Source organism: Mixophyes fleayi, chromosome 4 (assembly GCF_038048845.1).
Source record: "Mixophyes fleayi isolate aMixFle1 chromosome 4, aMixFle1.hap1, whole genome shotgun sequence".
Lineage (NCBI taxonomy): Eukaryota > Metazoa > Chordata > Amphibia > Anura > Limnodynastidae > Mixophyes > Mixophyes fleayi.
The window spans coordinates 135,030,922-135,046,095 of record NC_134405.1 but is presented as its reverse complement, the minus strand read 5'-3'; the positions used below and the strand labels follow the sequence as shown (position 1 = coordinate 135,046,095).

The following is a 15,174-nucleotide window of genomic DNA, read 5'->3' as shown; positions in this document are numbered from 1 at the left end:
TTTCCTAGTTTTTATGCAGATCCTCAAACATATTGTATTGTTACATTCAGGTCTATGCTTGGGGTTGTGGAGCTTGCCTGGGGTGTGGATCGTCGGAAGCAACTGCCTTGCGTCCTAAGCTTATTGAAGAACTGGCTGCTACCAGAATAGTGGACATTTCAATAGGAGACAGCCATTGCCTTGCACTGTCACATGGTATGTCCAATGTTTTTTTTTTTGTTTTCTGTTTTTCTTTTAAGGAGGGGTGGGGGGGTTGTCACCTTGTGTCATGTGAACAAACCTCTCTCATGACTACTTGTAGTTTAACTCCTTAGTTGCAGCCAGGGGAGAGGGCACTTTAAATCTTTTGCATTTAAAACATAGCTCCTCCCCTTCCTTTCCTATATGTCGAACCAGCCATCTGTTTTTTAAAGTGCCCTTCGACAGGGGTTAAGTAGAGCTTTTCTAGCACCCTTTTCTTTTTCTTATTAAATTTTTAATGCTTTGTGGCTGTGAAGCCTGTTTTGAAAAGACATGCATCGCACAGCACGAGCGGCTATGCGATGCTGGAGAAGAGGTGCAGAGACGTTGCAATGCTGCCTCTCTGCTCTCAACGTTGGTTGGTTCCGGGGGGAACCAGTCATTGCTTTTGCTGGAAGTGACTCGGGGTCTTGAGTGCTGAGAGGAAGATTTTAATTAAAAGCCACGGAGAGGCTCCAGGGTGAGGAACTAAGTGGATCCTTAGGCCCTCCTCTTTGGTATGCTCTTTCACTGCATTTGAAGCACGCCAGAAGCAGTAGACCTTTTCAAGCCCTGCTCTCCCCTTCTAATGTAAGAGAGCCTACGTGTACTTCTGTATAACTGTTGAACAATAAGGGACATAGCAGCAGAATATATATAAAGAAACTTAAAATAACACTTATATAAAAAAAAAAAAAAAAAGTAATAAAACAAAGATATATGGTCTGTCCATGACTCTAATGTTTGAGTAATCTAACCATGTGTATGAATGGAGCAATGAATATATGTATAACAAGGCAAAAAGTCTGAATAATGTTTTGCCTTTATTGATATAGACATATATATATATATATGCATAGTGATATTGTTGATGGATCCGCATATAATAAGAACAGTTTAATGCACTTGGACTCAAACTTTACAGACACTGTTTTCTGGCCCCACTTAAAGATCTGAAATATACTTTATTAGCACATAATTTCTGTATTTATCACTTATCTACACATTTTATCTAAATATTTTGCCACTTGAGAGTCCTGGTGAAGGCGGTAGTGTGAATACTTTACTTCAATTTGAATTATTAATAAAAGTGATTTTTAAAATAAAAACAAATTTCAATTTATTGGACTGATGTGCCTTCTCCTTGAACTCTAGTCTTGCTGAAAACATATACTCCCCTTATAAACACTGGTGTCATGAGCAATAGTTGGGGGTGGTTTATGAGTGAACGTTAACTCCATTTAACGGGCTTTGGTCCTTTAGCGGGTTCACTTTCTTTTGTTTGATTGTGTTCTGTTATTGTATCTTTTTTTTTTCTCTGCCCTTCTGCAATGTCATGGAGGGGGGGGGGGGAGTTCTTCCATAGCGAAGGCTGTGAAGATGGCTTCGGTAAAGATTTTTACATGTTGTAAATACCACTGTGAAGATAATGGGCCTTGTACTGAAAGGCTCTGGTACCAATATTATGAAATATGATATTGAGTCAGATAGACGGGATCTCCCAAGAGAGTAACAAGGTAGTTGGTGGTTTGGATCTAGAGGATACTTCATATGTTGAAGAAGATGCTTATAGCCGACAAGGGGTGAATGATCTGAATCAGGATGTGCACCTGGTATTTGACATCCAAGAAACGGAGGTTTCGGATATTTCAGAAAGTGCTTTGTTTAAAAGGAAGTCAAAGAAAACTTCAGACCATAAGTTTCAGGTGTCCTGTAAGCTGCAAAATAGTTTTATTCTTGTAGAGGATACAGTTACGTGGAAAGTACCACCTATGGTGGCTGCCTCTGTAGCGAGGTCGTTCAAGACCACCACAATTCCCATTTCCAATGTGTCGAACATGCCATTCTTAAATCCATTTTGTGGCTGCAGAGCAAAACATTTTAGCCTCTTCATGGGTTAACAAGGCTGTGGAGAGGTGCTGGGAACAGCTTTCAGAAGGCCTGAATTGTTATCATTAGTGTAACAGAATCAAGGAGGTACATAGTATTTGGAAGTGCGGCTCTAGATGCCACTGATTGGGGCTAGCATATTGGCTGAAGCAATCTTGGCTTGTCTCACTCTCTGGCTTAAAGCCTGGAAAACTGATGTGGAGTCTAGACTGACTCTAGAGCTACTTCCTTTCTCTGGGGGTGCATTATTTGGGCCTGAGCTAGATAAAATTATTAGCCAGGCCTCAAGGAGAAGGAGTGCTTTTCTTCCCGTTGATGCTTCATAAACGAGATTGCTCAGGTTTCGCTCCTTTCGTTTTTCAGTGGAGGTTCCTGCAATAAAATTTAGAAGTCAACACCCTGGAGGGCAAGCTTTTTGCCCCAGGGGAAGTTTGCAGGGGGAGGTAGGCTTGGGTGACCAGATGCACAGCTGCCAGGTCCTCTGTCAAGCCTTCAGCATGATGGGCTTTCTGCCCACACAGAATCATCTGTGATAAGCCTTTCTCAGAAGGTGTGTCACTCACTTCTTTGGTGCCTGAGGAGGAAGAACATCAACAAAGGTCGCCTGTTCTCCATTTGGGAGTGGACTCTGGTGACTGCAGTTGCCACACTTTTGGGGTTGAGGGGTTGTCTACCTACTTCCACTGGTGGCAATGCTTCTGAGGATCCTGAAGAAGGTGAAGAGAGAAGGGGTTCTGGTCATTCTGTTGGCTTCAGATTGGCCGCGAAGGTCCTGGTACACAGATGTCCTCATCATGTTGGGGGGTTAGGCATGGCCTCTGCCTCTGAGACCAGGGGGTAAACTTATGAAACCATGCATTTTGCAAGTTGCCGAATATCCACGACTTTGCCTTTAAAACTATTGCTGCTTTATATTTCCCCTGCAAACTGAATTTGGTGTTCTATGCGTTGCAGCTTTAACCATTTGAAACTTCAGATGAAGTAGAATTAAAAATCTTTACTTGAAAGAGCTTGTTTCTCTTTCATCCAGTCTGGGGGACACTGCTTACCATGGGTTGTGGAGGGAGCTTGGGGTGTTGGCACCTAACTAGTTAACTTTTAGTACTGCCGACAGACCCCTCCCCTCTACAATCCCCCTGCCTCTTCCTCTTCTTGTCAGTTTTTTTTTAGGTGCCCATGGAGTTGGGCAGTGTTTTAGTACTGTAGGTAATTTTTAACTTTTATTTTATTCTTTTAACTTTTTTTACAGGTGGCAGAGATGGAGTGTGTTCTAATATAGAGAACACACTCACAGCAGGGCAGCACAGGCACTACCCTGTCAGATGAGAGCCAGTGGCTCTCACTGACAGGGACAGGAGGAGATTGAAGAAATTGGTGCCTGAATTAGGAATGACAAGCGGTCTCACGGACCCCTGTCACTCCTGGAGCCTCCCCGATAACCGGCGCTGCCACTCTCAGGCATAGAGCGCCGGTTATCGGAAACTGCATTGACGGTGGCCATCTTGGTTTCGGAGGAGAGGAGAAGGGGGCTATACCAGGATCCCCCCTCATACATAGGAGGGGGCATCTGGTATTATCCGCTGCAGAGACCTCCCCTGGAGGTCTCCACTACTCTGCCACATAATACTTTTAATTTTTTATTCAGACACAGAATCGCTGCAGAGACAGCATTACTGAAGGGGGGGAGCTAACACATAGAGCTCCCCCTCCTTCCAGAGAGAGAGATGGTTTATCCCAGTCTTCTGGCACCAAGGAGAAGCCCGGGAAGAGAGAACTGATCTGAGGGAGCAGGCACCAGGAACTGCTGTTGGACTTCTCCCCTGTTTGACCTATGGGCTAAGTATCTGATTTATTTAAACACATATTCTGTATTGCTGTGTACAAGTGGGCTAGTAGGAGTTATATTATAGTTCTCCTACTTGCTTAAGTACTATTTCATGTTTAAAATTTTACAAGTACAACCTTTATATCTAGATTACTTGATTACTTGTAGTTTACACTTTTCTCTCCACACATTTATATCTCTCTCTCTACTCAGCTAAATTTAACAATTTAAGTCTGTGTGTTTGGTGTGCCTTCCTTTATTAAGAAATGTCAGATAAGGGAAAGGGCCCTATTGCAAAATATTTTACATGTTCTAATTGTAATGTAAAATTACCCTGTGGGCAGAAGGACCCGTTGGCGCTCTGCTCTGTCTGCGATTCAGGGGTCCCCCCTGCGCAAGCCCAGCATATTTCAGCCTCACTGACGGAGGAACCGGCCTGGGTGACCTCCCTGTCACAATTGGTTTCCTCTTTAGCACAGATAGCAATTAATTAGATTGAAAAACTATCTACTGTGGCTACTTCGGTGGCTAATAATACTAGTACTCAGTTGGGCCTCCCTGTTACCACAGGTTCTATTGGAACGTCTATACCAGGACCTTCCTCTTCTCATACAGACCAAGCCCCTGTTCCCACAGAACCGGCATGGTCTGCTGCATTTATAAAGGGTTTGGATAAACTAAACCAGTTACTTGAATCCCCAAACATTCCGCCTGCTAAAAGAAGGAGGCCTAGATCTGATAATACCCTTATGGTCCTTTCAGACTCTGAGGAGTTTTCAGAGGAAGAGGGGGAAATTAATTCTGATCCTGACCAGGTTCAACCTTTGGAACAGGAAGAAAGCTCTAAAAACCAATTTATTAGTGATTTGGTTTTAGCAGTGAGACAAGCGTTGGACCTCCCAGAACCGGAGGATACTACTCCTAGAGACAGAAGTCTATTTAAGAAGGCCAAAAGAAAAGCTATCCGTTTTCCCCCTTCCGTAGAGCTTAAGGATATTGCAGAAGGAGCCTGGAAACAGCCTGATAATAGGTTCTCTGTTCCCAAAATGTTCTCTTCCCTGTACCCATTGCAGGAGGAAGATGTGGTTCGCTGGGAGAGTATTCCAAAAGTGAATATTCCAATAGCCCGATTGGCCAAGCACACTTTACTTCCAGCTCCAGGTTCTGCATTTCTGCAGGATGTCAATGACCGCAGAGTGGAATCCCAGCTAAAATCTTTATTTGTGGCTGCGGGTTCTTCCTTTAGGCCCACATTTGCTTCAGCTTGGGTGGCTAGAGCCATGGAAGCATGAGCAGACCAGCTGGCAGAGGCCCTACAGGACTCTGACTTACTTCCCCTTGCTTTGCATTTGAAAGAGGCATCTGGGTACATTTATGAGGCGGCCCAGAACTCAGCGGCTGTATCCTCTTCTATTTAGGCTGCATCTATTTCAGCAAGAAGAAGGTTATGGCTGAAATACTGGGAAGGAGATGCGGAATCAAAAAAGTCCGTGGAAACCATTCCTTTTTCAGCAGCAGGTTTGTTCGGCCCGGGATTGGATACCCTGATCTCACAGGCAACGGGGGGCAAAAGCACTTCCTTGCCGGTATTCCCTAGCAGGAGTCGAAACCCTCGGGTCAGCTCCTTTCGTCAGCCCTTTCGGGGGACCTGCTTACCTAGAGGACAGTCCTTTAGAGGCAGACAGCCAAATTCTCGAGGCTCCTCTGCCAGGGGGAAATCCTCATTTGCAGCTAGGCGCCAGGCCTCCAAGACCCAAGAGAAGCCTGACGACCACTCTGTTCCGGAGGGGGCACCAGAGGGGGACGTCTGTCTTTGTTTCAGGAACAGTGGGCAGTGTCCTCCCAAGATCCTTGGATTCGGGGTATTATATCAGAGGGGTACAGGATAGACCTGCTGGGCCCGGTCCCACATCGTTTCTTCCTAACTCCGCTACCCCGAGATCCATCAAGAAGGCAGGCAATACAGGATTGTGTCGCCTCTCTTCTTTCGCAAAGAGTTATCTGCAGGGTCCCAGATTACCAGAAAGGACAGGGGTTTTATTCAAACCTGTTTCTTGTCAAGAAGCCGGACGGCTCCTTTCGTCCCATCCTAAACGTAAAGGATCTCAATGTGCACTTAAGGGTGGACGAATTTCGTATGGAATCCCTAAGGTCGGTGATAAACGGCTTAGAGAAGGATCAGTTTATGGCGTCTATAGACATAAAAGACGCATACCTCCACATTCGCATCTGGATCCACCATCAGTCTCTCCTAAGATTCTCGGTGGGATCCTTCCACTATCAGTTTCGGGCCCTTCCCTTCGGCCTCTCAACAGCACCGAGGGTTTTCACAAAGATCATGTCAGTTATGGCAGCATGTCTTCACCTTCAGGGAGTTCAGGTCGTGCCTTATTTGGACGACCTGCTCATCAAATCCTCCACAGAGAATTGCTTACGTCATCACTTATCCCTCACCTTGGCGGTTCTCGAGGGCCATGGATGGCTAATAAATTTAAAGAAATCCCAGATGGTTCCGTGTCAATGCATGGTTTTCCTAGGGCTTATTATGGACACCAGCCAGCAAAGGGTGTTCCTACCTGTCGAGAAGATCAGTTCAATTCAGAGTATAACAACTCAGGTCTTGTCTTCTCCCAACCCCTCAATGCACTTGTGCATGCAGCTGCTGGGAAAGATGGTGGCCTCCTTCGAGACCATCTGCTTTGGTCAAGCCCTTTCTCGTTGTTTTCAGTGGGATCTATTGACGAAATGGTCAGGATCCCACCTACGTTTGGATCTCCAGAGGATCTCTCTATCTCCAAGGGCGAGAGAATCGCTTCAGTGGTGGCTAATTGAGGATCACATGACAGTGGGCAGGTCCTTCGCTCCATGGCCATGGATCATAGCTACGACGGACGCCAGCCTGAAAGGTTGGGGGGCGGTAATTCTGCACCTCCGGCTCCAGGGACTTTGGTCGGTTCAGGAATCAGCCCTATCAATAAACGTGCTGGAGTTGAAAGCTATTCTTTTGGCCCTCCGGGGGGCCCAGTCCCTCCTCCAGGGCCACCCTGTCAGAGTTCAGTCCGACAATGCCACGGCCGTGGCATATGTCAACAGGCAAGTAGGAACCAGGAGTGCAGCGGCAATGAATATTGCAGCTTAAATTTTGGTTTGGGCAGAACAATTTGTTCCAGCAATATCGGCAGTTTTCATTTCAGGAATAAAGCATTGGGAGGCCGACTACCTAAGTCGACACGAGATGATGCCGGGGGAGTGGTCACTCCATCTGGAAGTTTTCCAGTCTCTGGTTCAGAGGTGGGGTCTTCCGGACATAGATCTCATGGCCTCCAGACACAACAGAAAGGTTAACAGGTTTTGCGCAAGGGCAAGAGACCCCTTAGCGGTGGCAGTGGACGTTATGACAATGTCATGGGTGTTCAGGTTGGGATACCCGTTTCCTCCGATTCCCATGCTTCCTTGCGCACTCAGACGAGTAAGGCAGGGCGGTCTGCCAGTAATTCTAATAGCTCCCTCATGGCCGCGCCGAATCTGGTACGCGGACATAATCTATATGGCGGAAGGACAAGGTTTTCGTCTTCCGTCTCTAGACGACCTTCTTCTGCAAGGTCCCTTCCGTCACCAGAATTTACCTCAGCTCAGTTTAACGGCATGGCTGTTGAAGCCAGCCTCTGGAGGGCTAGAGGTTTTTCCTCCAGCGTAGTGAATACTATGATGCGAGCCAGAAAGCCAGTTCCAGCTCGCATCTATCACCGGATTTTTAGAGCCTACATCAAAGGGTGCGAAAATAAGACATTTCACCAGTCCTCTTTTCGCCTCCCTCGCTTGTTGGCTTTCCTTCAGGATGGCCTGGAAGCAGGGCTTCGGTTAGGTTCTTTAAAAGTTCAGGTTTCGGCTCTTAGTATTTTTTCACCTGAAATTAGCGGATTTACCAGATAAGAGGACTTTCCTCCAGGGAGTCTTGCATATTCAGCCGCCCTATGTTCCGCCCACAGCACCATGGGATCTCAACCTGGTACTGGATATGCTTAAGGGGCCTCCTTTTGAACCATTACTTGTGGCAGATTTGAAGTGGTTGACCTGGAAGGTCCTCTTCCTTTTGGCTATTGCATCTGCACGTAGGGTTTCGGAATTAGGAGCTCTGTCTTGTCGGGAACCATATCTGGTCTTCCACAAGGACAGAGCGGTGTTAAGAACCTTCCCTTCGTTCCAAAAGTAGTTTCGGCTTTCCATCTGAACCAGGAAATTGTAGTTCCGGTCTTCTCATCTACTTCCCATTCGGATCAACAGTCTATGGAAAAGTTAGATATGGTTAGGGCTCTCCGCATTTATGTCAAGAGAACTTCTCAGATTAGACGTACTGATTCTCTGTTTGTTCTTTATGATGCTAGTCTCAAGACAGTCCATTGCAAGATGGATTACGGCAACCATTAAGCAAGCTTACATAAAGGCTAACCGCCCTGTGCCGGAGAGACTTACGGCCCATTCCACCAGATCGGTAGGGGCGTCGTGGGCAGCGAGAAATAGGGCTTCTGCAGACCAGCTTTGCAGGGCAGCCACCTGGTCCTCTGTCCACACCTTTACAAAATTTTACCAGTTTAATGTATTTGCATCTGCGGATGCAAATTTCGCTAGTAATGCTTTACGAGCGGGATTTTCAGAGTAGTCCCACCCTTAGGGGGCTGCTTTAGAACGTCCCCATGGTAAGCAGTGTACCCCAGACTGGATGAAAGAGAAAAAAGGATTTATGTACTTACGTTAAATCCGTTTCTCTGATTCCGTCTGGGGGACACTGTGATCCCTCCCTTCTGCTTTTCTTCTGTGTGCTTTTGGTTGATTGGCCTTTTCTCCTTGGGGCTTTTTAATTAACTGACAAAAAGAGAAAGAGGCAGAGGGATTGTAGAGGGGAGGGGTATGTCGGCAGTACTAAAAGTTAACTAGTTAGGTGCCAACTCCCCAAGCTCTCTCCACAACCCATTGTAAGCAGTGTCCCCCAGACGGAATCAGAGAAACGGATTTAACGTAAGTACATAAATCCTCTTTTCTTTTAGGCATTTCATCGGCAAGAGAGGAAGAGGGCTCCCTTCAATATCTGAATGTGGTCAGGATTTTGTGAACATATGTTCAAAGGACTCGCAGTATTCACAAGACAATCATTTGGTCCTATATGAGGCCTATAAGAAGGGTTGGCCAGCGTCCAAGATATCTATTGCGATATGGGTTACCTTCGTAATCCGTCAGGTTTACAGGGGAGCACGACAACCTGTTACTGAAATTATCAGGGATCACTTCACCAGGTCGGTGGAGGCCTCTTAGGTGGCACAGCATGGGACCTCAGCTGAGCAGCGGTGTAGGGCTGCTACATGGTCCTCAGTTCACATATTTACCAAATTGTATAGGTTTGTATTTAAGCATGCCGCCTCTACAAAGTGTAAAACCAAACCGTAAGGGTAGCTTTGGGATGTCCCAAATGTCTGGGGTCACCCAATTGAATGACAGAGAAAACAAGATTTTATACTTGCATAGAATCCGTTTCTATTTTCCATTAGGGGACAATGGACACGCAACCTTTTTATGCTTTGGTTCTCCTTTTGGTTTTTGTCTTTCTTTTAATCTGTCTTGTGGGGCTTAGTTGAAAAGTAAATGATGGCTGCTCCGGTAGACGTAGGGTATGGAGGGGGAAGGGGAAGAACTATGTTTTAAATGCATAATATTTAAAGTGCCCTTGCTCCTGCCTGCTCTCGATACCCCAAACCATGACACCATGCATTTTTTGTCATTTGTTTTATTACTTAGAATTATGTTCTAACTTTCTGCATAGCTTGGATTACTGTTTCCAACATTGTCTTTTTTTCTTTTTCTTTTTAATCAGATAATGAGGTGTATGCATGGGGTAACAATTCCATGGGACAGTGTGGACAAGGCAATTCAACTGGCCCCATTACTAAACCAAAAAAAGTGAGTGGACTAGATGGAGTAGCTATACAGCAGATCTCGGCAGGCACTTCACACAGTCTGGCATGGACAGCTCTACCTAGAGACAGGTGAAAACAAAAGTTCTTTCTTTCAAAAAAGATTGTCTTAATTTAAAATAGTGGTGCAATGATTATACAGCCAATTACACTCTTCACTTGAGGGTGTTACTATGAGGTGTGTAGTTAATTGGCATGCTGAGGGACAGATGTTTGATCATGCCATTAATCCAAAATTGTGTTCTATCGTTATTGGCAAATTCTAATAAAATAGATGTGGCTATTTTGGGATCTAGGGATTATCCCATTTAAACTTGGTTGTACTAGAATGTAAGTGCTGGAGCATTATTTGATGAGGATATTGTTATATATTAAAATAAATTGATCTGAAGTATACATTGCATTAATGTTTCTGGCATGGATAGTGATTTAAAAGGAGGTGATTAATGTGGGTCACATGCTTTGATTATTGCACAGTGTCGGTGGTAATCTTAATCCATAACTGGTTCTGCATTCGTTTTGGGCACCTTGGCATACATCTGACAGTTATCCTGACAGTGGCCCCTTCCTTTGGTCATACAGAGAAAATTAATTACCGAAGTGTAAGAATCATATTGTAGTGCTAACTTGTAGGACAGTAAATGTTACTCATTATTTGCTAGATATTTTTTATAAGTTGTTTACAAACTAATGGGTATGTTGTACTGAATGCTTCAATGAGAGTTCAGTGTGTCTATAAATAACTTTTGGGGAAGTAAGCAGGGTAAATTATCACTGTTTTGCTTTCATGACAAAGAAGAAACTATTCAAACCATACTGAGGATTAGACACATTATAAGAGTGTTATAGCTGGCACTAAATGATGATTGCTCAGTATGGTATTGAACGGTCTTAGTGACAGGCTGGACTTTGACTGTAATAGAATACATTTCCAGGCATCTTCATTACATATAACCCCTGGTGATTTTTTTTTTTTGGGAATTTTGTTCAGCATTTAGCAAAAATTATATAATCCAAATGAAAATGTTAGTGCTATGCAATTATTATGAATTGCATTCATGCTTTTGGTATGTCTGCATCCCTACAGACAAGTTGTGGCATGGCATCGCCCCTACTGCGTCGATCTGGAAGAGAGTACCTTCTTCCATTTGCGATCCTTTTTGGAACGATACTGTGAGAAAATCAATAGTGATGTCCCTCCGTCACCTTTCCCATCATCCAGGTACAACTGTTGGTTTAAGAACTGTTGTATAAAACTATGACCAAATGATTGTAGTTAGTTATGAATTGTCTATTTTGAAGGGAAGCTTTTAGATAATCTGTCCTCTGCATGTACTTGCTACTTGTCTTTTTTAAAGTTTGATAAATACCAGGTTAGAACTTACTATACAATGTTCTAATTGGTTTATTACCTTTACATATTAGTTTGGGGTACAGCTTTAGTACATTTGATGTACGGTATATTTGTTTCTAATAGTAATCTTGTGTTATCATTGTCTCTTGAAGAGAACACCATAGCTTCTTAAAGCTTTGTCTTAAGATGCTGTCAAACCATCTAGCTCTTGCTTTAGCGGGAGGAGTTGCTACCAGCATCTTGGGTCGACAAGCAGGCCCCCTTCGCAACTTGCTCTTTCGCCTAATGGATGCTAGTGTCCCAGATGAGATTCAGGAGGTAAAGTCTTAATGATTTCCCATTATTGGTTCATTTTACTAATTCATTTTTACTATAGATGACTTATTCTTGTCTCCAGTTTAAACAGCAATCCTAGTCACATATTATCACTGACCTGCTCCTTAGTTAAACATTTTTCCAGTTGCTCCTCCTTTTCTATAGTATATCGCCCCACAAACGTTACTTGTTTGCTATTACAAAATGGTGGTTGTGATGGGTGCTTGCAACACAATTGGTCCACATGGCCACACCTCCATAGGCTGTAGTCAGCACTTGATTTTACCGCTGCTAGTTCGTATAAATTGTGGAACCCTGGGAAAAAAAGCTGTTTCATTGTGCAGTTCCTGGGGTTCCAGTAAGGGGAAGGAGCAGGCAAGCGAAAATGTAACAAGTAACAAGGATTGCAGCTTTTAATGTCTACTTGGTCACATATACACTCAATGGCTGTACACCTGCATTTTAACGCAAATATCTAATCATTCAATTATGTGGCAGCAACTCAATGCATAAAAGCTTACATGCATTGTCAAAAAGTTCAGTTGTTCAGACCAAACACCAGTATAGGGAAGACATGTGATCTGAGTGACTTTGACCATTGAATGATTGTTGGTGCCAGATGGGTTGGTTTGAATATTTTAGAAACTGCTGATCTCCTGGGATCTTCACACACAACAGTCTGTAGAGTTTACAGAGAACGGTGTGCAAAGCATAACTCATCCTATGAGCTGCATTTCTTTGTTAATGAGAGAGGTCAGAGGAGAATGGCCAGACTGCTTCAAGCTAATAGAAAGGTGACAGTAATTCAAATAACCATATGTTACAACAGTGGCATGCAGAAGAGCATCAGTGAATGCACAGCACATCGAACCTTGAATTGGATGGGCTACAGCAGTAAAAGACCTCGCCAGGTTCCTCTCCGGTCAGCTAAGAACAGGAAACTGAAGCCACAGTGGGCACAAGCCCACCAAACTTGGACAGTTAGATTCTTCAGACCAGGTGACATTTTTCTAATCTTCATTTCTGCTGTGACATGCAGATAGTAGGGTCAGAATTTGGCATAAACAACGTGAATCCATGGATCCATCCTGCCTCGTGTCATTGGTGGAAGCTGATGGTGGTGGTGTAATGGTGTTGAGAATGTTTTTTTTTTCTTGGCACACATTAGGCCCCTTAATACCAATTGAGCATATTTTAAATGCCACCTTACTATTGTTGCTGACCCTGTCAATCACCTTATGGCACAATCTACCCATCTTCTAATGACTACTTCCAGCAGGATAACATTCTATGTCACAAAGCACACGTCATCTCCAGCTGGTTCCATGAACATGACAATGATTTCAGTGTACTCCAATGGCCTCCACCGTCACCACATTCTCAATCCTATAAAACACCTGTGTGATGTGGTGGAACAGGAGATTTTGAGCATTGATGTGCAGCTGACAAATCTGCACCAACTGTGTAATGCTATCATGTCACCATGGACCAGAATATTTTAGGAATGTTTCCAGGACCTTGTGGAATCCATGCTACGAAGTATTCAGGATATTCTGGGGTCAATGTGAAGTCCTACCCAGTACTAGAAAGGTGTATATATTAAAGCGGCCTTTGAGTGTATGTGTTCCATACATGTTTGTTGAATTAACTTTACAATCTGTCTACTGGGTGGCTATATTGAAAGGGCACTTCATGGTACCACACAAGTGACATCTGACTAGATGAGTAAGTAGTGGTTTCTATACCGTTTGCATAGACCTAATTTCCCCATGCTGATCTTTCATTTCTAGGTTGTAATTGAGACTCTGTCAGTTGGTGCAACTATGCTGCTGCCTCCTTTACGGGAGAGGATGGAGTTACTACATTCACTCTTGCCTCAGGGACCTGATAGATGGGAAAGTCTTTCCAAGGGCCAAGTACGTACATTTTGACAAGTGTAAATCCCATTATTCTGTGGCTGTTTCAATTCTCTGTCTTCTGATAATAGATCTGTCTGTGCTCGGTTTGCCTTTATACAGAATATTTCCACCCTTTTGAGCACATTCACACTACAGATTTAAGCATGCTTTGAACTTCTTTTATCTTAGATGCACATTAAATACATATAAAACAACAGACACATTTATTAGGCATGCTAGTATACCATAATATGTTAAAGTGAGAGATCTCTATATTTTTCTTAGAAACCACAGTATTTACATTGAAATGAGAGAGCCTCACACTATTAAAGTCTCCTTTGAGCCTCTCCTCTCTCTTTCCTAAAGACCTTTACATCACTGGCAGGCACTTCCATTTTACTGAACTCGCCCCTATTTGCCATGATCTCTCCGCTTTCTGCAAATGGTTCCACTGAGTCTGTAGCCACCCACCCATTCTGACTGAAACGCATCCACCTATCTTTCCTTTTCTGTGGTGCATAGGTAAACATAGGCAGAGGTTCTTAAAAAGGGGTAGAGAGGGGGAGGAGATACAACTTTTAGCTATTTAAATTGCCTGCACTTCTGGTTTCTACACTATACACCAATGGACTAAGAGAACAGGATTTAAAATCAGTATAAAAATCCTATTTTTGTGGTGCTCAACCACTCTATTGACCACTAACTGTGTACACATTATAAAACACATACTGTCAGATGGCAAGTTCAAATCAATGGACTTTTTTAACTGACCAGCAGACATGGCGCCTCTGCAGTATGTTTAATTGGACTGCTGGTGGAACCAGGCTGTCCCTGACGACCTCTGGCATTACAGCTCTCTTGTGCCTTGTAGAATTATGTAATATTACATAAGAATACACAGTTAAACGGCTGATAAATGCTTGGTACTCTGTTTTCTCAATTTTTCTCCTTGACCCACTTTAATCTGGCTTTCACTCCATTCCACAGAAACTACCATCACCAAAATCACTAATGATCTCCTTACTGCCAAAGCAAAGGAACACATCTCCTTAAATTTACTACTTGACATTCCTTTAACATTTCACACTGTTGACTCTCCCCCCTCTCTTCTTGCAACCATTCGGCTGTTTCTGGTTATGTAGTTTCTGAACTTGGAAGAAAGTTAAACTCTCATCCACTCTCTCGTCATCTCTCTTCTTCTCTCTGGCCTTCCTTACATACGTCTCTCCCTACTTTATCCATTCCCAATATTGCTGCCTGTCTCGTTTTCCTCTCTAGCTGTTCTACTTATGCTGCTCCACTTTTCCAGTCGCTACACTTGCTCTCTGTCCACTACAGAATCCAGTTCAAACACCTCACCCCCAACCACTGCTCCCCACCCTACATCTCCAACCTTCTTTCTACACACACTCCCTCCTACCCTGTCCACTCTGCCAATAACTGCCGCCTCACCACCCCACTGATTACATCTTCCCACTCCTGCCTTCAGGATTTCTCCCAACCTTTGGATCACACTCCCATGTCCAATTAGAATATGTACCAATCTCCAAGGCATCTAACATTCCCTAATTGCTAACGTCTTCGTTCAAGCCTACCAGCCCTCTCCTAGTATTTTCTTTTTATGATCATGTAAATTTTGATGTTTGTAATTAAATAATTTGGTGTTTTTGTATCTATCTAATTTTGTTGCTTGTTCAAACCCCTGAT

General features: G+C 43.8%; 1 protein-coding gene across 9 annotated transcripts in view; it reads left to right on the top strand.

Moving 5' to 3' along the window:
- HERC1 (HECT and RLD domain containing E3 ubiquitin protein ligase family member 1) overlaps positions 1 to 15,174 on the top strand; it is a 237,658-nt gene that overhangs the window by 48,889 nt on the left and 173,595 nt on the right. For all 9 annotated transcript variants that reach the window (XM_075208383.1, XM_075208382.1, XM_075208388.1 and 6 more), the window contains exons 10-14: positions 51 to 195; positions 9,801 to 9,972; positions 10,988 to 11,122; positions 11,407 to 11,572; positions 13,360 to 13,485. In XM_075208383.1, the coding sequence (XP_075064484.1) occupies positions 51 to 195; positions 9,801 to 9,972; positions 10,988 to 11,122; positions 11,407 to 11,572; positions 13,360 to 13,485 (744 nt within the window). The remainder of the gene's footprint in view (positions 1 to 50; positions 196 to 9,800; positions 9,973 to 10,987; positions 11,123 to 11,406; positions 11,573 to 13,359; positions 13,486 to 15,174) is intronic.